At 49.7% G+C, this 23,733-nt stretch overlaps 1 protein-coding gene across 1 annotated transcript in view; it reads left to right on the top strand.

Annotated features, from left to right (window-relative positions):
• Positions 1-23,019, top strand: part of ephb3a (eph receptor B3a) — a 30,957-nt gene extending 7,938 nt beyond the window's left edge. Inside the window, exons 3-15 of the mRNA XM_030114455.1 lie at positions 82-754; positions 2,792-2,947; positions 6,851-7,186; positions 7,796-7,920; positions 10,909-11,065; positions 11,272-11,380; positions 11,677-11,729; positions 13,395-13,517; positions 14,145-14,392; positions 17,757-17,972; positions 18,301-18,450; positions 20,270-20,463; positions 22,856-23,019. Coding sequence (XP_029970315.1) covers positions 82-754; positions 2,792-2,947; positions 6,851-7,186; positions 7,796-7,920; positions 10,909-11,065; positions 11,272-11,380; positions 11,677-11,729; positions 13,395-13,517; positions 14,145-14,392; positions 17,757-17,972; positions 18,301-18,450; positions 20,270-20,463; positions 22,856-22,967 — 2,652 coding nt within the window. The 3' untranslated portion in view covers positions 22,968-23,019. The remainder of the gene's footprint in view (positions 1-81; positions 755-2,791; positions 2,948-6,850; positions 7,187-7,795; positions 7,921-10,908; positions 11,066-11,271; positions 11,381-11,676; positions 11,730-13,394; positions 13,518-14,144; positions 14,393-17,756; positions 17,973-18,300; positions 18,451-20,269; positions 20,464-22,855) is intronic.
• Positions 23,020-23,733: the final 714 nt, after the last annotated feature.

The raw sequence follows: 23,733 nt of genomic DNA, 5'->3' as shown, positions 1-23,733 counted from the left end.
TCTTATCTCCGTCTTGTCTGCATTGTCTCCGTTTGAGCATTGCTTTTTCCACATCTCTCTTCTTCGCTGCTTGTTTTCCAGTGGGAGGAGGTCAGCGGCTACGACGACTCCATGAGCCCCATCAGAACCTACCAGGTGTGCAACGTCCGGCAACCCAACCAGAACAACTGGCTGCGGACGGACTTCATCCCCCGGAAGGGCGTGCTGCGGGTTTACGTGGAGCTCAAGTTCTCCGTCCGCGACTGCGCCAGCATCCCCAACATCCCCGGATCCTGCAAGGAGACCTTTAATCTGTTCTACTACGAGTCGGACGGGGACACGGCCACGGACACCAGCCCGCTGTGGAGGGAAAACCCCTACGTCAAGGTGGATACTATCGCCCCGGACGAGAGCTTCTCGCTGCTGGAGGCCGGAAGGATCAATACCAAAGTGCGCAGCTTCGGGCCGCTGTCCAGGGCCGGGTTCTACCTGGCCTTCCAGGACCTGGGGGCCTGCATGTCCCTCATCTCAGTCAGGGTTTTCTTCAAGAAGTGCTCCACCACCATCGCCAACTTCGCCGTGTTCCCCGAGACGGCCACGGGGGCGGAGGCCACCTCGCTGGTGATCGCCCCGGGCGCCTGCGTCACCAACGCCATGGAGGTGTCCGTCCCGCTCAAGCTCTACTGCAACGGCGACGGCGAGTGGATGGTTCCCGTGGGCTCCTGCACCTGCGTGGCCGGCTTCGAACCCTCGGCCGACGGCACGCAGTGCCAGGGTACGTGTATTTAACAGACATTCGGACTTTTATTTAACCAAAGCTCTTTTATATGCTCGGTGCAAGTCACCTCAGTCTGTGCCCTCTTCTCTGCATTTATTGTGTGGCTCCTGAAAGGGGGTGAAGGAGGGTGGAGGAGAGGATGAATTAATGAGGTGTTGCAGCGAGGAGCCGCATACAAATATGGTTCGAGCGGGACGGAGAGAGAAAGAGAGAGAGAGAGATAGCGGGAAGGCACAAAACAGAGAGCCAATAGATTTGCGCGAGGAAAATGCAGATAATAGAAGGGAAAGACGGAGTCCAGGGAAGAGCGATATTAACAGAGAGGGAGAGATAGCGGGCGCGAGAAGGCGTGAATCGCAGGAGATGGAACAGAAAACAGCCGCTCAAAGCACGAGAATGAAAAGGACGGGAGGCTGCGAAGAAGTCAAACACACGCCGGCGCCGCTTCCCCTCACCTGGGCGTGAGGAATGGTGTCCAACACGCGGCGGAGACCTCATTCTTCGCCATTTGGCTGCTCAAGGTTAAAAGCTTGAGCCGCCGGCGCCTGATAAAAAGCTCTCCGGGGCTTCAGCCGGCGGTTTGCGACGAGGAAGTGTAATTTCCTCGGGCGGCCTCCCGTTAGTTAATCTACAGGCGGCCACACTCATTAACACCATTCAGACCAACGTGAGCCAACACCGCCACGCGAACATTAATCACTCAGACATTTCATTTCTTACCCCGGTCTCGCCAAGAGGAGGGGAGGGGGGGAGGGGAGAGAGGAGGAGAGGAGGGGAGAGACAATAGCAGGAGGAGAGGAAAAGCCTCCTGGCCTCTCGGAGGGTTAATGCATTGAAGGAAGGCCGAGGGGTGATTCAGCACCTCTCAGGAAGACGAGGGGAAAAACAAACAAATAAAAAGGAAAACGACGACGCCGCTGTGTGAAAGGAGGAAAAATAAATCAGATCAGACTGTAGAGCCTAAAGGTCCCTGTGAATTATGAAAGGATGAAGTACATTTTCATCTTAGATTCTCCAGTATTTCATTGCGCGGTGCGGCTGCGGAGACGTCAGCAGCGCCGGTCCCTCCTGGAAGTGCCGTTGTTGGGAATTAGCGTAGTTTGGAGTTTAAACGAGGAGACCACTTAGCCCAACCAGCTAATCACACTCCACCTCCTTCTCTCTGCGTTCTGCCGGCTGGATGTTCGTGAGCCAGAGACCCCACGTTTACACCAGCGGTCAGGAATGTGGCGAACAGTAAAACGGGGCGGGGCTCCAGAGGCTGATATCGCCTCTAATCCCCTTCATCTGGATCCTCCTTTAGTCTGGTCTTACGCCGGTTTATCCTTAAGACTCCATATCAGCCAACCTTTAGCGGCGACACTCTGGGATTTGAGTGAATCGCTTGGACGATCACCGCTCTTTGTGTACGTTCCCAATAACTCCGCTGGGCCGATTCTCGTCTTTCCGGACGTCCCCGGGTTTGAATTGATTCATGGGTTTATTACAGAGCTGCTCTGCATGCGTGCGGCGACCCGGTTTGCATTCGGTTTGCAGAGCTGAGCGCCGGCGGACACTGATTGATGGGTTTAGGGTGTATCCCTCCTCTCAGAAGCATTCTCCATCCCTGTTTGTCTGACAACGGCAATCTCCTGTCAGCAGTCTGTCTTCATCCTTATCCTCCTTTTCCTCCTCTTCAACGGGAAACTTCGCTGTCATCCCGACTCTCTTTTTTAGGGAGATTAATGTCGCGGTAGTCGAGGGAGTCAAAACGAAAGAGCAGATGCAAATGTATAGATAAGGCCTGGTGGCTGAAGCGTCTGCTCTTCCTCCTGCGCATATCAGCTTCTCCTCCCTAAATATGAGGCTTCGCAGGTGCTGGCAGGACGGCGTTTTACCGTGTGACAGCTGTGACAGCCGCTGGTCTTCCAGATAACTGACAGCGCTGTTTTGTTTTGTTTTGTCTTGTTTCCCCAGTTGTTGTTGGTGTTGTTGTTGTTGTTGTTGTTTTCCTCCCCTCATTGTTCTCTTTTCTTCTGTCTCCCACTCATCCAGCCTGCATCCCTGGGACTTTCAAATCCAAATTCGGGGAGGGCTCGTGCGCTCCCTGCCCGTCCAACAGCCGCGCCGGCGCGCGGGGAGCCAGCATTTGCCCCTGCCAGAGCGGCTTCTACCGCGCCGACAGCGACCCCCCCGACGCCCCCTGCACCAGTAAGTCACCCTCCACTGCGCCGAGATCCACACACTTTTTATTCTTGTTGTTTGTTTTGACTTGTTCTTTTTATTTCAAACTGTAGGCACCAAAAAAAAAAAAAAAGCGTTATTTTTTTTTTTGTCCCCGCTGCGATGGTTCCTGTTATAATGGAGCTCCCCAGCCGGTGGAAATATTTGGTTTTGATGGATGATATTGTCGTTTCATGGGAAATGTGTGTGTGCAAGCACTAAAATAATTCCAATGTACACACAGGCAATTAAGCAGCTGGAGGGCAGACACTGCATTTAGCTCTTTGAGTACTGTTTAAGTACCGCGTGACTCTTGTCATCGCTCAGACCGGCGCGCTGTTTGTGGGGCTGTTGTGGGTTTTGACAGTCTGGTTTTTTTTTTTTTTTGCTGCTGTCACCACAGCTGGACACACAAAGGAGAAACACACACAAACCGGTATGAGTGTGTGAGAGCCGGGCGCGACTCAGCAGGTGCTGAATGCGACTGCGTTGATGCACCGGGGGTGTGTCTCCAGTCGCGCACTTTTTCATGCTGGCTGTTGCTATTTTCGACGTGGAAGTGCCTCCAGTGTAAAATGCCAGCATGCAGGGTGCTGCAGGACCCCGGATGTAACACACACACAGACACACTTCACGGTGCTCGACAGTGGAGGACGCCGCACACTTCTCACACTCCGTGGTTGCCATTTTGGCTGCATGGCAGGAGGAGAAGAGCCGCAGCTGCCGTGAAGCCAAACATCTCACGGCGTAAATGAGGATGTGTCCTCGATTCCCTCTCACGGGCCAGCGGCTGGAGGAGCTGGGCGTCCACTTATTCTGATCAGAGGACGGAATTTCAGTCCTCAAAGAAGGTCATTAGTCAGCTGAACGTGAAGTACCGAAATCAGTGTTGACGTGTTTTCTCACCAAAATTTACTTTACAGCTTGTTCAGAGAAGTAAATCCTGATTTATTTTACACAACTCTGCTTCACGTGCCGTGTGTGTAAATCTACTAGCATGATGTGTGAAGCCTGGAAACTTCTGAGCATCCAGATTGAGACACGGCAGGAGTTTTGCAAAGGTCAGTGGAAGAGCGGCAGCAGAATGAGAGCTGAAACACGTTTTCCTTCAGAGGCCAAATTAGGAAAAGAGACACTTCAGTCAGCGAGGTCTGTGGTTACACTGCCCTGAGCGCAATTTACCTTCTGGACCAAAGAAACTTCATCCTTCCATCTATCCATCCATCCATCCATCCATCAGCCATCCATCCATCCATCCATCCATTCCTCCATCTATCCATCCATCCATCCATCAGCCATCCATCCATCCATCCATTCCTCCATCCATCCATCCATCCATCCATCCAACCAACCATCCCTCCTTCCCTCCATCCATCTATCCCTCCATCAGCCATCCATCCATCCATCCATCTATCATCCCTCCATCCATCCAGCCATCCATCCATCCATCTATCCATCCCTCCATCTATCCATCCATTCCTCATCCATCCATCCATCCAACCATCCCTCCTTCCCTCCATCCATCCATCCCTCCATCCATTCACCCCTCCATCCGTCCCTCCATCTCTCTATTCCAGCCAGAACTGACTGAAAGGCTCGGCGCCTTTCAAATGTAAAAATCTCATCAGAAATGCAAAAATCTTTATTTCTGCGTTACCCGTCACGGAGAATCAGTTTGTAACTCCATCCGTCCATTTTCTTTTCATTCATTCATTCATTTCCTCTACCTCTTTATCGTTCGGAGGGCATGTCATTATATCTCCGTGTCATTATCTTTTATTTGATAAACCCAGTCATCTAGCTAAGTATATGTGCTGAAGTGCTGCTCTCAGGTACAGTTAAACGGTACTTCTACATTACTTTGGTATTTTCCTTTCATGCTCCCTTAAACCTTCTCTATAATTCAGGAGGAAATATTGTTCTTTCTGCTCACCTGCATTGATGTTACACTTCCAACACGGAGTTTAAGAGGCTTGATCCACCAATGGGTAAACTGATAGTCATTTTAAATTCACTCTGCAGTTTAAGATTTAGTTTGACATTTAAAACCTCTCTGCCTTTTATGGAAACGGTTTTTAGACTTGTTCTTCCATTCGTCTTCTGCACTGCTGTGTTCAGCCGAGGATTGTGGGCTTCAGCCAATCCCGGCTGACGACACAACAGCTCCAGATCAAGCAGTGACAAATCTCATGTCAGTCAGACATCCACAAAAATACCAACAATAATCAAAAGTAGCATCCCTAGCTCTCGATGTAATTAGTGCCAAAATAAGGGTTGACTGGCGTTGGTTCAGAGCGCCTCCGCCCTCCTCCGTCAGCGGAATGGCAACACTTTTTTAATGCTACATGAAGACCGGCCGGGCCAGCTGGCAGCACCTCAAGCAAGCGGACTTGTTATTGCATGTCATTTAAACATAAGAGTTATAAATCTTGGAGATTGTTTCCATGAGTTTCCTTCTTGCTGCGGAGCAGGAGACGCTGCGCACATGGCCGGCTCGAGACGCTGTTTACACTTTCCTGCAGGGGATGTTTTGAAAGTTCATCCTTGGGCTGAACTTTACAAATGGTGAATCGGCAGCTGGATGCCAGCTTCAGACGGGAGCTGTGCATTTGGAGAGCAGGCGTCCGAGAGGAGCGCCGGCCGGCAGCCGGGCTGATGGAGGCGTCATGTGCTGCTCTGACCGCGACGAGTCGAGCCCCGGGGGCCGTTCGCCACGTTAAATGACACACACACGGCCCGCAACTGACTCCCCCAGATCCTCGTCACAGGAACACTGCGGACTCTGACACTGGCCGGCGTGGACAGGCGGGCAGGGACACAAGCGCCACCTTCCACTAAACACGCAAACACACACACACACCAGGCCCTGCGGTCTGTCAGAGCTCGAGCCAGGCAGCCTGCGCTTTGTGGTGGGAGCTGTGTGAGTGTGTGTGTGTGTGTTGCACAAGAGAGGCTCGGCCAGTCAATGGCCGGCAGCTTGGGCGCAGCGTGTGTTTCAGACGGGTGTCCAATTAGAAGAACCTCCACTCTGAACTGTGTCTGCCTAATTAGAAAGGACAGGGCGAGTGGAGCCGGCTCAGGGCGAGCCGGCGGACGAGCTGAGCTCCACGGACAGGCAGCCGATAGCCTGGGAGCCCCTCTTTCTCGCTCTCTCTCTCTCTCTCTCTCGCTCTCTCTCTCTCGCTGTCTGTCTGCTGTGAGACAGGTTCGGCTTTCCGCCTGCCAGAAGCTTCCGGCCTCGGCTCCTCACTCCGCTCGCCGTAATGGGATGAAAAGCACATTCGCAGAACCGATCTCTGTTGCGTCCCTCAGCGGTTATCGTACTTTATCCAGGTTTCAGAACGCTCCTCACTCAAAACGCAGCAGCGCCGCTCGTTGAAACATGGCGGCCTTGGGTCACACCGACACGAGAACACGGATTTATACCAGCGGCAGATTAGCCAGGCTCCATAAGCACCCAAAGTTATGCATGGGAATGGACTGTGGAGCTGCTCTTTATGAAGAATAATGCGAGAGAGTGACCCTGGCGCTCTGCTTGTGTATTAAAGGTTGTGTTTAATGATGCTCCATGATGGACGATCGCTCTTACCTGACTTCATGATTCATTCTCCATTCTTTGGGAGAAAATTGACCACATTTATTTGTGTGAAAGAACAAAAAAAAAAAGAGCAGGATTATACTCCCAGCCTATTTTTCTATGCTAAATACTTCCTCTCGTCCTCCTAGAGAGCTATTAAAATATTTATCCACCATTGGGAGGATAATGTCAGCGCTGCATCGGGAGCATGACTAAAGCCTCACTTGTGTGTTTTTATACTCTGCCTGCAGTGCCCACCTTCTTAAACACCTACGTGTATGTGTGTGTGTGTGTGTGTGTGTGTGCGTGCGCAGCGATACCCTCGGCGCCTCGCAGCGTCATATCCAGCGTGAACGAGACCTCGCTGTCCCTGGAGTGGGAGGAGCCCGAGGACACGGGCGGGCGCGGCGACCTGGTCTACAACGTGGTGTGCAAGAAGTGCCTGCGGGACCGGAGCCCGTGCACGCGCTGCGACGACAACGTGGACATCGCGCCCCGCCGGCTGGGCCTCAGGCAGCGCAAGGTGGTGGTGAGGAACCTGCAGGCGCACACGCGCTACAGCTTCGAGGTGCAGGCCGTCAACGGCGTGTCCGGGAAGAACCCCGTCCCGCCCAGCTTCTCCACCGTCAACATCACCACCAACCAGGCCGGTTAGTAGCAGATCCGTCGGCGACACAGGACGTGTCCACCAGTTAATTCATCGGAGGGGCTGCGATCAATAGCACTTAACATCAGCGTGGAGCGCGCCGGTTAGGGGAGCCTACGTTCAGTCAATGTCAATGAGCGTCTTAATGAGCTTTTAGTATCTAAAGCAGAACCAACACGGAGGGTAAACACTGCGGAGCGAGCGCATTGAAGGCGACAGATGGACAACCTCGGCCCGAGCGGCGCTGCTCTGTCAGAGCGACGGAAGACGGCGGACGGCGTTTCCTCCGTCTTCCGTCACGCCGGCGGCAATGTCACCTCTCGGCACGTCCACTTAATATCTGCAGCGTCATCGTCAAGCAAACTCCGAACCGCTCGGCGCCTTTCAGACGTAATTACTCTCCCAGTTAACCTGCACTTAATCCACCTTACTGCAGTTTATGAACCCGGGACAATGAGGCTCGCTAATCAATAAACCGCAGAACAGTGAAGGTGAATCTTAAATCCTTTCAGGTGGATAGTTTTGAAGAATAATCATTTCACTGTGACGGTTTACAGCTTGTGGGGGGGGGTTTCAGTAACGACCCTCCGCCCTCTGGTGTCTCCCCGTGCAGCACCCTCAGCCGTCCCCACCGTCCACCTGATGCGCTCCACCTCGGACACCCTCAGCCTGTCGTGGCTGCCGCCCGAGAAGCCCAACGGGGTCATCCTGGACTACGAGATCAAATACCACGAGAGGGTGAGCTCCCACTGGCTCCCGCATGCCCGATTGACTATTTAGGTGTGATTTGTCTGACAATGGAGAAAAGATTTTCAATTCTTGGGTTTCAAATCAAAGTCAGCCGCTGGTTAAGTGTGCGTTGCTTCATTAATATTGATCAAGTTTCAGCGAAAAGCCCTGCAGATATGGCCGTTTTTACACTTTGATGGTCAATTTGTGACCTTCGGTCTCTGTTGACGGAGCATTAAAAGACAGGGAGGGACTCGGTCGGCTCCAGCGAGGTCAGCCCAGCCGAAAGGGTCATGATTTCCAAGCAGATATAAAAACCACCGTGGAGCATTTTCGGCACGCAGAGGAGAACGCCTTGGAACTTCCAATCGGTTCCACGTCTCTATCTGTTCAGCCTCCATCTCTCAGCAACTGCTATGCAAATGGTAGAATTAGCCCATTCAAGTACAAAAGTAATTTGCATGTATTTGACAAGCTTTTCTAGCTGACTTCACTCCGAATCGTGAGAAAAGTAGATCCAGCTTTCGCTTATTGTTGGCCAACCCTTTTTTTTTTCTTTTTTAAACGAGCTTATAAAAATTAATGCAAACACAAAATCCAGTTGTAGCCACCACCCGTCCTCCACCCTGACTCTCATCACACATGGCTTATTGCATAATTGACCGGCTTTGGCCCGGTTTAATGAGATGAGGTAAAAACCTGGCGTGTGGATCTGTTCCTGAAACACTAGCTGGAGTTTAACGTCCCGCCTACAAACTCAGGTCTGCTCGAGAGTTACAAGGCACAGAGGACAGGACGTTAAACTCAACGAGGGGAGGCCTGCAGAGCGTTTCAGTGATTTAAACCTTTTTATAGCATTTTGAGTTGTTTTTTTAAAGAAAGTTGATTTACCACCATGTTTGTCCAATCTTGTAAAATTGTTCTATTTTTTCTATAAATAATAAAAAAAATCGAAAATTTACCTCAGATGCTGGATAAAAAAATTCAGATAATACACCTTACCTGTGAGGATTTTTTCCCAGAAATCAACATCATTGCTGTAATTTACCCGTCCGTGTGTTTACATGGGACTTTTTATTCTTCTATAAATCTGAATAAAGCCTCATTCTGCTCTAAAATAACCATGTAAACACCTGAAAACTTTATTCAGAATTAAGTTTAAATTGAAATAGACCGGCGGGTTTATTCTTCTTTGGAAGAAGAATTATATGCTAATTAGGCGCGACTTCATTCTTGTCGTTCTGCGCATGCTCCGTCGTGACGATGCAACATTCCAAGATGGCGGTCCGCCTTTCGACTCGTATGGAGACGATTTATTTAACGGTAGTTTTAGAAGAAAGAAGAATTTGATACAATAAAACGATCGGATCGACGGGCGCTTAACAGCGCGGACATTTTCAAAGCTGCAGCGTCAAAGTTAATCGAGAAGGAAAGTAGAGAAAAAAAGCTGTTTACTTCCGGGAGACGTCAGTACGTCACGGCCGCTTCGTCCAATCAGAACGCTTCACAGACCCCCGGATGAGGGAGGATTTAATTCTTAATTTTTTCCAAGTAAACACGGCGCTCATGAATGTAATTCTGAATTACTTAATTCAGAATAAACCAATTCTGAATTAAAAACACAATGGAACCACACTCATTGAGCTGGGATGTTGTCTGACTGGTCAGCACTGCCTCCCATAAAGATTATTGATTCATTAATGCAGGCCTGTGTGGAGTTTGCATGTTCTACCACTGCCTGTGCAGATTTTCTCGACTTCTTGTCACAGTCCAAAGGCGTGCTTGTCTAGCCTGGCACGCCAGACTGTCTCTCCATGCTCAGGGATACATGGGGAAACATGCATTTATATGTGTGTAACACATGAAGTCAGTCTGGCACGCCAGGCTCGTGCTTGTCAGCCGGTGACTCCAAAATGGCCACAGGTGTGAAGGTGTGTGTGTCCGACTGTGTGTCTGTCCGTGTTAGCACTGCGGCGGACGGCCGACCCGTCCAGGGTGTAACCTGCCACTCACTCTGATGAGACCGGGACAGGATCCACGACCCGACTCTGAATAAAGCCGGCGGCTGCATGGACGGATAGAGACATTCAAACTAAATGGCGGGTCTGAAAATCGGATCCCACTTTCAAATTCAGCGAGACATCAGACAAGAAAGACAAATATTTTAACAACAAAAGGTCGGGGAATTGCACATGATCCTTGTGTAATCAGACATTTTATTCGGGAATCGGTGCAGGAAGTGAGCTGACTCAGGAAAACCTGGTGAATCTCTGATCACTGGTGGACATTCAGCGATCGGGACGTTTCTGCTGCGGCCGCCTCTCCGGTTATTAATTCTAATTCACATCATTCACTTTGAAGGGGAGCTCGGTTTTTCTCAAGTAGCACTTTTACTGGTCTGAATACAACATTACAGTCTCAGTAACAGTAAATGCTGCCATGTTCCACATTTGCTCGGTTCGAGAGAAGAGAGTGTTAATCAGAGCTGTTATTTTAAAATCTGTGATGGATGTGAAACTACAGGGAGTGAATGAGGCAAAACTTATTGAATAAAATCGGCGCTGCGAGTACGCCTCTTTCAAATGAAGACATTTAAACCGTGTCTTATGGCCGCTGTGTAACGTCGTCTGGTAAAAGAGGAAATGCCCGATGTGGAGACGTCGCTCTGCATGCAGGGAGAGTCTGTTTAAACTGCATCCCGAAGGAGCTCCGAGGCTCCTGCTTGGTCTCAGATTCTGTTTGGGCAGAGAGAGAGTGTGTGTGTGTGTGTGTGTGTGTGTGTGTGTGTGTGTGTGTTATGGACTGAAACAGGCCTCTCATGCTTAATGCATGAGATTTGGTAACCCTACTTAGTAACCCTGCTTGGTGGAGTTTCTGTGGCTACAACTGACAAGATAACGGCAAACGGCGACAGAAGCTCCTCAGTGAACTGAATGACAGAGATATTCTGCTTTCGATGGGACCGGTTGCCGTAACAGCTGCTTTCCTTCGCTGCAGGGCCAGGCCATGTCGCACACCGTCACTTCCCAGCACAGCTCGGCCAAAGTGGAGGGCCTGAGGGCCGCCACGCCCTACGTGGTGCAGGTCAGGGCCCGCACCGTCGCCGGCTACGGCCGCTACAGCAATCCCATGGACTTCAGCACCAGCCTGCACAGTACGGGCGAGTTCTCCCTCTCCCGCTTTTACAGTCTGTTCTTGATGATCTGCCGCCGCAGTTTTCCTAATGAGGGTTCAAGCTTAATAGTTTTTATGGCCGCCTTAATTGGTAGCCATTACACATGCAGTTCAAGCCGCCCTTTAATCTTCCTCTGCTGTTATTTATCCGTTTGTGTCTGGCATGGCGTCTGGCGCTGCGTCCAGGTGACCCTCAGAAGTCGGTGCAGGACCAGCTGCCTCTCATCATCGGCTCGGCGTCCGCGGGTCTGGTGGTCATCGTTGCCTTGGTGGTAATCGCCGTTGTCTGCCTTAAGTGAGTGTTTGATTTTTATTACCGGCTGCGCCGAACTGCATGTTTCATTTTGTTCGTTAGACTTTGAACAAAGAGCCTCATTAAATTTTAACATGCGTTCAAAGGGTGTGCACTTTTAGCTACTCTGGGCTGCTTCGGCTGCAGCAGGGATGAACGCCGGGGCTTCGCCTGGAGCGTCCTCCCTGTCTGTGCTCCTATCTGATGGCGGGGATTTTAGTTTAATTTGCTGTACCTGGAACAAGCAGCCGGCATTGATCGCATGAATGTGCCTCTGTTGGTGTGCGGCTTGTTTACAGGAAGCAGCGCAGCGGGTCTGAGCTGGAGTACACCGAGAAGCTGCAGCAATACAGTAAGTTTATGTGTGGGGCCTGGGAAAGCGGCCGCTCCGTGCTCCTCCGGTCATGCCAGTGCTGTTAAAGCTGATTGATTCAATCAATTATCCGATAACCTGTTTTAAATCAGGGGGAACGTTTTTCCTGTTTGGCCGCGCAGATCAGTGGAGTTGGAGAAGCAGAGACTTTCAGAGGATAATGAGTCAGTGTTGGGGAGGAAGAGGCTCTCGGCACACTGAAATGTAAAAGCAGCTGAAATTTCTGTTAATGCAACATTTTTACCCACTGGCAAAAAAATCTTTATGCTGACATCCACTCCAGTTTCTTCCTGCGGTACTTTTCTTTTTTTTTTTAATCCCGCTCTTGTACCAAACTTGAGTTAGATGTGCACACACTCTACCTTTTCCTGCTAAATTATTACATATACAACTTTCTGGTTTCCAATTAATGATTGGAAGCATATTTTAATTTGAAAAATGCTAATTCTGGAGATCCGCGTTGCCCGAGGAGCTGCACAACAATTATATAAAGCGTAAAGCTGCCAGTGAGAAAAGCCCATATAGGTAACGCACGCCTCGCCACCGTACGCCGTTAATTAAAGACCAAATGCCCCAAAAGACCAAAGGGTGTTTTTGTATCGTGTGCTTAATTACACAAGGACGAATCAGAGTTCCTTGTACGCAACAATAATATGATCAGCTGTCATTTTTCATTCATATGCATTAATTCTGACAGCGAGCCTGAAGTTCTAACGAGAGAGAGAGGAGATCTGCTGAAGCGAGGCCTGTTTCTGTGATTGGCTTCACGCTACAGAGCTTTATAAAATTGTTCTGGGCTGCTTGTTTCAAAGCTTCCTGTCCGGCCGTCAGCCTGGAGAGCCCCGTTTTTTTAAAAGTTCACAAGGAAAAAGTTTATCTTGTTGCAAAATATTATCCGTTACCCTGCAGCTCATCACAGCAGTCGTCTGGATACAGACCGACCGGCGTTAGCATGCATGCTAGCTAGCAATGGAATGGTTTCACATCTAAAATTTTGTGTATTTAAATAATGTGTTTTACTTTTAACTTTGCAAAACATGATTTGGAATAAATTTTAGTGTTTATCATGATCGCGGCCAATTTTTTTATTTCCTCAAAGGCGTTTTCACATGCTCACAATGAGACTGGTGTCAAATTACAGGCTCTTCGTGCTGGCTCGTGAAAGAGGGGAGGTCACTGGTAGGAGGAAATAGCTAAAATGGTGCGTTTTAGGCTGAGAATGTGCCGAATTGTTGCATAAAGGGACAGAATCAGATAAATATCAATGCTTTTGAGGGATGAGTCACGGACATCTTCTCTAGTGGAACGTGTGAATATATAATATATATAGGATGGCGAAAATGGAAAAGAAAAAAAAAAAAGCCCTATTTTACTTTTCATGAAAGCAGAAGAAGCCAGCTGATCGCCAAAGTCTTTGAGATTTGTCCTGTTAAAGTCTAAATTATGTGCACAGAACCTCATTTGTCACCCGGCAGCTGTTGAAGTAATTCAGTTTGGAGTGACGGACCAGAGCGTCTGACTCACGCTGGAATACTGATTTCTGTCTCATTACTCAGCCGCGGACGTATACCGAGCTTTTGTCTTTAGATTAGTGTCTTGGTGCGACGTGGATCACGGGAGCTGCTCTCTCTCTCTCTCTTTCAGTCTCTCCGGGCGTCAAAGTTTACATCGATCCTTTTACCTACGAGGATCCGAACGACGCCATCCACGAGTTCGCCAAAGAGATCGACATCTCCTGCGTGAAGATCGAGGAAGTCATCGGTGCAGGTAAACATCGGCAGGCCGGTGAATGGTTGGCGTGAGCCGCGGGGGCCCCGGGGTCTGCTGGGCGTCAGGGTTCGGACTCACCGTGCCGGAGAGCCGCTGGCGGAGAGGATTCAAGTCAAAGTCTCCTCTGCAGCTCGCTCTCTCTCTCTCTCTTCTCTCCAGCAGCACGTTGTGTCCTAACTTTACCTCCAATGACGTTCTGCTCCTGCTCGTTCGCCCCCCCCTCCCCTCCCCGTCTTTCTTTCTCTCCCTTGTAAACATCGGCGCTCAGGCTCCAGATTCAAACCCCCCAGCTCCTCCTCGCCCGTCCTCCGTCGCCCCGCACCGCTCCCAGGTTGCACACCCGGTCCACGCCGGTCACCCCCTCTCTCCCCAGACATCTTTGACCCCTGACCCTCCCCCCCCCCCCCGTCCTTCCCGCCTCTCTGGTAGAACTCTCTCCCGCAGTTGAAGCCGACCCTCAACTCGAATCAGCTCCTTCACTCCTGACGATCCGACCAGTAACGCTCCCTCTCCCCGCACTCCTCCCCCCCCCCCCCCCTCCCCCTCCTCTTCCCTCGACTCACTCCGATCACCCTCACCCCTCCCCCACCGCCCCCTCCCCTGCCCCTCCCCCTCCCGCTCCAGGTGAGTTCGGCGAGGTGTGCCGCGGCCGCCTGAAGCAGGCCGGCCGCCGGGAGATGGTGGTGGCCATCAAGACGCTGAAGGCCGGCTACACCGAGCGGCAGCGCCGCGACTTCCTGGCCGAGGCGTCCATCATGGGCCAGTTCGACCACCCCAACGTGATCCGGCTGGAGGGCGTCCTGACGCGCAGCTGCCCCGTGCTCATCATCACCGAGTTCATGGAGAACGGCGCGCTCGACTCCTTCCTCAGGGTGAGCGCCGACGGAGAAGATTACTTTCTGTTTGTATCAAAGGCGAGAGGAACACACACACACACACACGCGCGCGCACACACGCAGTCGTTCACGATACCTCTGGGTTATCGGAATGTTTTACTCTCTGTAAAACACCCCGAGGCGCTCGCCTGCTGACTGATAGAGATTAAATGTGCAATATAACGCCTGGAGACAGGAGTAGTGTCTCTGCTTGACGTGACTGACTGATGCTGACAGGCTTTCCAGTCTACACACTCCTGGTGGAAAACTGTCACACACACACACACACACACACACACACACACACACACCTTTGGATAGGTCTGCTTCGCCGTATTAGAGAGAGTCTTTGTAGAAGCGCAGAATGCATTACCGATCAGAGTTACTCGGTTCGGGCGGCGCCGCCGACACAAAACGCCCAACAGAGGCGGGGTGAGAGAGGAAGAGTGAGAGAGGGAGCGCCGCCGCACGGCGTTTACATCCAGTAACGCGTGTTTCCTCGCATGGCGGCTGAGCGAGGCCTGCATGGATCGGTCGTCGGGCACCGGATGTCTTTGGCGGTGTGATCGGTGATATTGACGGGCGCCCACATCGATCGTCCGTCTTGCCAGGTCTTCATTTTAGTGGATTTGATTCCCTCAAACAAAACTTTTCTGCTTTTTTTATCGAATCTCACCAACAGGTAACCCCCCGAAACGTTTTACATTTTTAACGGGAAAGGAGCTGCGTTGTGATTGAACCGTGACTATATCATCATTACCAACTGAATTCTGGGACTTCAAGCCCCGCTCTGTTGTTTAGACAGTTAACAAGCACCGTTTTTCCAGTTTCTGTCTGTTTCTCTCCCTCAACTCCTCCAAATGAAATATCTTCAGATTTTAGATTGTTGAAATAAAAATGATGTGCTTGAAGTTCTCCTCCCGGCTCTGCTCCGCCGGTAATTGGCATTCTCACATTTTCCTGTCATTTCTCAGGAAAAGGTTTCATTTTTACTTAAAAAATTAAAATAAAGCATTTATTCGTAATTAGCATATAAAAACTTGCAACCCCCTTCATGTGGCAGTCTCCAAGTTTTTACCTCAATCAATGGAGAATTTAATCATTTTAAATCATTCTTGAAGGAGGAAACTCATCTCTTTTCATGAATACCTTTTGAAATTCTATCGCTCACATTCTTTATTTGCTGCTTTTGTTTGTTGTTTGTGAATAAATAAATAGATTTTCTACTGACAGAAGAAGCTTTTCTGTTTAAAGAAAACTTTCTTGGTCATTTTTATCCTGACAGTTTTTTTTTTTTTTTTTTTTTCCTGCGTGCGATTTCTCAGATGATAAAATGATAAATGGAGTCGAGCCAAGAAGCAACAGAGACGCTGGAATAAACTGTCGTCTCAACTTGTTGTGAAGTTGGTGAATATGTGATTAAAGAATGAGTAAATGAGGCTGTTCAGTCATTCAGGGCCGAATATTAATATTTAATTGTTTTCAATATGTGGTGTTAGAGGCACATTTTGGATCTGTAGCACAAAAAAAAAAAAATCACATTAAGACTGGATAGATCATTTATTCAGTTAAGACTAAATTTATTGACAACTTTTTTTTTTTTAATCAAGCACTTTATTCAGCAGAATTACTTCTGCTGTCCTAATTTGCAGCTTTTCTCCATTCCTTTTGCTGATGTCTCTGTGATTTGTGTTGCTGCTTTTAGATAGAAACACAAAGGGATTCGCTAATGATCATCTGGCTCTTCCGATCAGAGCCGAGCCAAGGACGTGTGGAGTTCTGACGAACGGAGACGTAATCCATGTTTTTTATATCAAGTCATGTCAGACGTATGATGCACAAATGATTCTCCACTGGTCAAAATATAAAAAAAATGGGAATATTTCATCTCCTGAAAGTCTGATGATGATATGAATCAAGTTATGTTATTCACTAGAAGATAAAACATAATGACAGTAGAAAACCTTTTATTTCTGTGGCTTTTGATCCTCTGGTTTAGTTAAAAGATGCATGAGAGCAACATTCGACTGTCAGTGAGACTTTTAACACGTAATGACCTCAAAAGGAAGAAAGAGAGAGAGAAAAAAAAAAAAAAAAACGATTGTAGCCCCACATCTGATGGTCCAGCCTGAGATTTCTCCCTCCTTCTCACCGACTCCTCTCAGCCAGCTGTCCGACAAACAAAAGTATAAAAAAAAAAATAAAGAAATAAAGGAGCTGGCCGGTCTGTGCTCTCCTCGCCCCGCTGGTGTCACACAGCCGGTGACTCAGAGGAACCGAGGAGTTCAGCTCATGCACAAACTGTCCGAGTGTGTCACCCACAGGAGGAACTGCAGCTCCTCGCAGCAACACTTCCCCTCACACACACACACACACACACACACACACACACACGCGCGCGCGCGCGCTCACAGGCCTGCGACGGATCCCGGCTGTTTATACGCGTCTCCATCGCAGCTTGTTTAGCTGTCAGACGTCGCTCCAGAGCCTCAGACTACAAAGGAGGCTGTTTACGGTTCCGCCGCTTCTCGTCTTCTGTTCTCTGCTTCCTCACCGCGGAGTCAAAGAAGGGATTGATTACGTCGAAAATAGTTTTCTTCTCTTTCCCCCTCTCTCTCTCTCTCTCTCTCACACTATATTCTTCTGGCAGAGTAGTTCATAATCTTCTTTTAATTGTGTATCGACAGGTCATTGATTAGTTTCAGCTCTGAACTCGCGCAGGTTCACGAGACGGCGCCGTTCCTGGAGATCGTCCGAACCGTGGAGGATTTAGAATAAGATCAGTGATTTGTTTCATTTTTCTGAGACGTTACCAGAAACAGGTTGGATTCTGCAAACAACAAAAAGGGAGGGATTTATGTTTCAAATGGGGGGAAAAAAGCTCTGAGCATCACACAGCTGTAATTTACTCAACAGGCCCATTTGACTGTAATGTTCATGAACACAGAAACACACAAACAGTGCTTGTGGGATTTGTGTTGACAGCTGTGTAGCACCCGTATCTGCAGCCAGTTCGCCAGAGAACGACTCGAATACCTGCGGTGGGCCGGGTCTGATTTGCTCTGGCTTCCTGTTTGCGCGCGGCGTCTTTATGGCTTCAGCACGGCCGTAAAGACTCTAATTAATCAGCTAATTGGACAGCGTGCATGAAAAGGTCAGCTGCCAGCGCCTGTCGGGAGCAGTCGGAGGCTTGATGACAGATGTCATGTTTATGTGGCCTCGGTGACGGATGCTCACCCCCCTCCTCCTTCGCTCTCGTTATCTCCTGGACGTCCATGTTGCTTTCCTCCTCATTTTTCACTCCTGTTCGATTAACGCCGCCCCTCCCCGTCCCCGTCCCCGTCACCGTCCTTTCTTGCAGCTGAACGACGGGCGCTTCACCATGACGCAGCTGGTGGGGATGCTGCGCGGCATCGCCGCCGGGATGAAGTACCTGTCGGACATGAACTACGTCCACCGCGACCTCGCCGCGCGGAACATCCTGGTCAACAGCAACCTGGTGTGCAAGGTGTCCGACTTCGGCCTGTCTCGCTTCCTGGACGACACGTCCTCCGACCCCACCTACACCAGCTCCCTGGTCAGTGGACTCGTCTCTCCTCTCTGCATGTTTGATTCATTGTGGTTCCAGAGTGTTTTTAATTCAGAATTGGTTAATTCTGAATAAAGTAATTCAGAATTAGGCTTTATTGGGATTCATAGAGGAATAAAAAGTCTCATGTAAACACAGGATTGAGCCTGTTTTCGCTTGTTTCACACATACAAACGGAGGCATGTGGGCCCATTCATGTGTGCCAATATTTACACTGCTGTGAATCGTGCGTCAGCCTTTTCTGCATGCGTGTCGTTAAAGGATTACAGCGTTGAGACCGTCCCCCCCCCCCTCCTCTCCTCCTCTCTGTGAGCAGGGAGGGAAGATCCCCATCCGGTGGACGGCGCCGGAAGCCATCGCCTTCAGGAAGTTCACCTCCGCCAGCGACGTGTGGAGCTACGGCATCGTCATGTGGGAGGTGGTGTCCTACGGCGAGCGGCCGTACTGGGACATGAGCAACCAGGACGTGAGTTTCGGTGCCGGCGTTTCCTCCTGATTTCCAGCGTGACACGCTGGACCCGGGCCGGCTCTGCCGCCGTTATCTCCCCGCTGCAGACGCCGCCGCAGACGCCGCGTGGCTGTGTTCTAGTTTTTAACCACCTTATTTACAGCCCCAACCTGCCCACCTCCTACAAATCCATACTGCAAAGGCTCGCTCCTCACATTCACAAAGACACACTCTGGAAAAGGCTGTCTTTCTTTTCTTTTCTTTTTTTACATTTTTTTATTTTAACGGCCGTTGTTACCTGTAGGCTATCTGCGCTGCACAGACGTTGTAACTACAGCGGTGAGCTCAAAGAAAAAAAGAAATCTCTCCGTTCCTCCTCCCTGAACAAAGTGCCGAAGCAACGTGCACACCTCCACTTTATTCTCCCAGGAATTTCTGCTCTGTATTGCACTTCAAAAACAGACTTGTGAGGCTGATAGCAATAAAGCCACAAAAAAAGAAGAAGAAGAAGAAGAAGAAGAGTTGAAATGAAAAATGCTGGTAATGTATGTATAACTTTCACAACAAAACCCACATGCAGTAATGAAAGCATCAAAGCCGAGGCCCTCTATTGTTCCCAGTAGCCTTTGTGCCACAGTCATCGCTCAATAAGCAACAGAGTCAACAAATACGAGATATAAACAGAGGCACTCGCAGGCCAGAAGCACGACATGAAAATCAAAGGACAAGCAGCAGGAGAAGAGGAGTGCGGCAGAAATACTTTATTGTTCCCAAATGGCAGTTTTTTATTGTTTTGGGGAGTTAAAGCCCGTACAGAGCTTATGGAGGCAAATGCAGTTGCTAGGCGAAATCAAATCAATGAAGCAGCTTGTTCTTCCTCCACTTATTGTTTCTAATATCAATCACAGAGTCACAAAATCAAGACGAGTCGGAGAATATTGTTATTTTATTCGAGTTTTGCTCGGGACACGGTGCAGCGAGCGGCGATTATTTTTGCGCTGGGCCGACAAAGGTCAAACACGGCGAGGAAAATACGGATGAGTCAGAGTCAAACAGTGACGACAGAGGGTTTTTTTTTTTTTTGTCTTTTGTTGAATTCCAGCGCAGAATATTCTGGATCGAGATGTAAATCAATACACTTTCTATATCCGCCTTCTCAAAGTTCGCGCTGCAAAAGGCTGGAGAAGATGAGTTCATGATCCATCACAGAGACGATACCGAGGACGACCCGCCGCTTCTCTCACTTAATGACAGTAAATATTCAAATATGTGAGGAGACTCAGACGGTCATTAACAGTGAATCAAATTAGCTTCAACAAGAAAACATGATTTATTTCTGTTTCTTCCCTCATCTGAAAGTCGGCGAACACTCTGCTGATTGTCAATATCTTTCTTTATCCTTCTGCACGGATCAGCGGCTTATCTGCACAATCCGTTTGAAATCCCACCTGATGAATTTCTTTTTTTTTTTTTTTTTTTTTTTTTTTTGGGGAAAGTCAGTAATTCTCACATTTGTCAAATCATGCCTTCACTTCTTAACAAACGTCTCCCTCGTCTAAACAAAAAGCCTAATTAAATCGAGTAAACTCCAAAAAAAAAAAAAAGAAGACAGCGCTCGGAAAACTGTCAAAATTCAGCACACGAGTTTTTCCAGCATTGTTTCCAAAAATATGGTGTTTATTTAGAGACTGAAGGTTGTTTCTTCACAGACTTCAACGACATATTGGATTTTCTTTTGAAGTGTTTGTTCCGTGCAGCCCAGACTGAAAAGACCGCTGCCTGCTCTGGAGCTCCCACTAGTGGCAGGAGGCGTAACATGCCGGGGTCTTGGTTTCAGGTGATGACCGCCGTGGAGCAGGACTACCGGCTGCCCCCCCCCATGGACTGCCCCATGGTGCTGCACCAGCTGATGCTGGAGTGCTGGATGAAGGAGCGAAACCTGCGGCCCAAGTTCACCCGCATCGTCAGCACCCTGGACAAGCTGCTCCGCAACGCCGCCAGCCTCAAGGTGGTGACCAGCACCTACTCAGGGTGAGCAGCCGGCCGGGGACCCGGGCTTAACCAGGGAAACGTTCCGCGGCGGTTCGTACAAACGAGACGTCGAAACGCTGCCACGCTTCCAAGAAGTCGGCCAGTTTGTCACGTTGTTGGTTTGCGAGCTGATGGGTTGCTACGCCGGAGAGGTGTGAGCAGGCGGCGTTTGAAACGCTCCCCAGCCGTCCCGGCGCCGGCAGCTCGTCCTTTGAAGCATATCGACACGCTAAGCCTTCGCCACCAGCCGTCAGCAGCTTCCTCGCATGATTTCTGTAAATAAAAAAGGATCAATGTCATAAATTGCGCCTCTGTATTGTTCTGGAAACGGCTTTGAAGTGAATGTAGAGGAGTTGCAAAGTGGATAGAAAGTGTTTGCTTTTGCAAAAGTGTTTTTTTTTTTTTTTCGGTCCTTTAAGGAAGAGCAAAGCACTTCACTGTCGCCACCTTGGCAAGTCGGCTGTGAAATTTAGCAACTTTTCAGAGAAACCTGCTGAACTCACTTTTTGGGTAGCTGCAGCTAAAAAAAAAGAAGAAAAGAAAAAGCTCTTTCTAGGTTGTTACCGGTAGGCTGTTTAGTGAATCAAATCAAACGCACGTGACCATCTCCTCTTGAACCAGGGGTGCAAATTTCATTTGATTAAAAATCTGCAGCAAGAAACAGAGCGTAAAATGTTGGCGGTGCTTTTCCTGGCTCGTCTCAGACTGTAACTGAGCTTTGCTATAAATGCATGCATGATGTGGATGACTTTTTCATTAAACCTGAAAATGCTTTTGAGGGTTTTTCTACAGTAGTGGCAGAAATAGCACACACACACACACACACTCTCTCTCTCTTTCACCTTGTGTGAGATTGTCGTCTGGATTGCATGTGACGGCTGTGATGTGCAGGATGAAGACTCCTCCCGGCGCCTCTGGGCTGTTGGAATAAGATGTCACAGTGAAAAAGAGAAAAACGGCGTCTGGCCTCCAGAACGCCACAACAAGGTTGCCGCTTGTTGGGTTTGGTTTGTTTTGTGCTCGGGGTTGAGTTGGGAGGAGGAGGAGCGCTTTGTGCTGCCAGACAGTCGTCTGCCTCTTCTTCTTCTTCTGTCACTTCCCTTGGAAGTGCAGAAAGTCGACTTATTCAGAGGTAGCCGTCCTCGCCGCCTCGACGGCTTGTTTTCCAGCTTTGTTTTCCGCGGCGGGCGCGGCGGCTCCCGGATGCTTCCGGCCTTTTTCTCCCGACGCGTTTGTTCTGAATTTTGTTGGCCCCGGCATCCAGTCAGCGGCGCGATTAGCGCCGGTTTAGACGCGAGCGCCTCGGCTCTCCACTGATGTATAATGAATCAGGCGACTCCCGAGTCTCCGACGCCGGTGATGATATCCCGCTCCCCGGTACGCAGGTCTGCTGCCAGCTCCTTGGCTCGCGGTCTCGCTCTAGCGCCGAGCCCCCAAGGGCAATCCCTATGCCAGGGTTTGGGCTCAGCGAAGCTAATTGTGTGTGGAAATGTAATGGCTGACCTCGGTTTAATTCCCCCTGCACTTGGCTGGATGCTGGAATGTCGGCGATAGGACAGACAGCCGCCAGAGCTGCTGATGTGGAAAAGCAGGAGGTGATGGAGTGTGAGTAATAAGGGAGATTGAGGAGAAGCTAAAAGAGAGGAATGTGTTTAATTAGGTTGCTAATGAGCTTTTTAATGCATCAGGGGAGGGTGCGCCCAGCGCCGTGATGGGCGAATCGGAAGAGGATACGTGTGTCTGTTGATGTGTGTGTGTGTGTGTGTGTGTGTGTGTTTGTGTGTTAAACTGTAGTTGTGTTCAGATGACATGGCGATGATTAATTTATGGCCTCATCTGTATGCAGCAGAAACAGATAGATTGGGGGGGGGGTGTGTTGTCAGAGCATGATTTAGGAAGCGTCTCCCGTGTCTGAGGCGGCGAGCGCCCGCTGCTGCTCGCCTGCCATTGGCCGCTCGGCGATGGCGGCGCCGATAACGGCGGGAGAGAGAGGATATGAGATGCGGCGCTATCTGCGGAGTATCTTCTGCCGCCAGGGCCTTAAAAACAAGGACGCTGGCCGAGGAACAAAGGACGCCGCCGCGCTCTTCCCCCAGATAGCCCAGAAATATGTTGAACTTTTATTAAAGCTGGAAACGTGATGAATAGATTTGGCTCGGCGTCGGAGTTGGACTTAAAGTTCTCCATCAGCAGTTTCCAGCCGATTCTCCCGCCGCTGTATCTTTTATTGTCTCCGCACAGGGCCGGGCGGAACGGAGCTGCACAGACGCGCAAATGGATTTGACCTTTATGCACCTTCAATGAGAGCACTTAGCGGAGTAATAATGGCCTGTAGCTTTTGTTTAAAGTGGCGGTGAGCCGGCCGCTGACCCGTGTGGCTCTGTGTTGGCAGGGACCTGCTGCGGCTCGGGGGGACGCTGCCGGGACACAACAGGAAGAGTCCGGACAGCAGTCAGGAAATCATCCGGCAGCAGATGAGCCAGACCCTCCCCATCCGAGTGTGAGCCGAGCCGAGGACACGCCGGCGAATAAACACTACCTACAAACTCTGACGTGGCGGCAGGAGGAGGAGGGGGGGATGCTCCCCCCCCCCCCACCCCGATGTAAAATAAAAAGAAGAAAACGGAGAGGTGGAAGCTACGAACGAGGACCGTTTTGGAGATTTTCTTTCCCACTGGAGACTCGATGTCTGTTTAAAGAGAACTTTCGATTGCAGTGTGTGTGTTCATTACTTGACACTTGTGGATTCGTGACTATTGACATAAAGCCAAACTTCTTCTTGCTCCCTCTCAGGTTGTGTTTGCATGTCTGCATGTGTTTTCTGCTGGTTGGGGATCAGCCTTTTCCTTCCTTTCGCCCTCAGACCGAGGAGACGGACGATCGCCAATGCAACAGTGCCAAGACGGAGCGAAGTATTGCTCCAAACTGACTCTAGAAGACCTCTGTAGACCTTCAGTCCAGTCAAACCCTTTATTATTTCTTTTTTCTTTTCTTTTTTTTTTTTTTTTTTTAACCCAACCAAATATATTATTTTGTTTTTTGGAAACAAGAAAAAAAAAAAAAAAACACTTTTCATCCGCTTCCTCTTGAATACTTGTCTTCCACGTGTACTGGGAGATCTCCGTGTTCCTAATGTGTACAGAGCATCCGAGTCTTCACGCCGTCTCCCCGCCGGAGGGGGGCGGCGCCTGACACTGTGCGGGACACGCCATGTGCATGCCAAAGTGGAACCTTCCCCACCAGAAAAGTACAAACGAAGGTTCCACGTTC

Source organism: Salarias fasciatus, chromosome 18 (genome assembly GCF_902148845.1).
Source record: "Salarias fasciatus chromosome 18, fSalaFa1.1, whole genome shotgun sequence".
NCBI classification, from domain to species: domain Eukaryota; kingdom Metazoa; phylum Chordata; class Actinopteri; order Blenniiformes; family Blenniidae; genus Salarias; species Salarias fasciatus.
The sequence above is the reverse complement of the archived record's forward strand: the minus strand, read 5'-3'. Positions and strand labels throughout refer to the sequence as shown.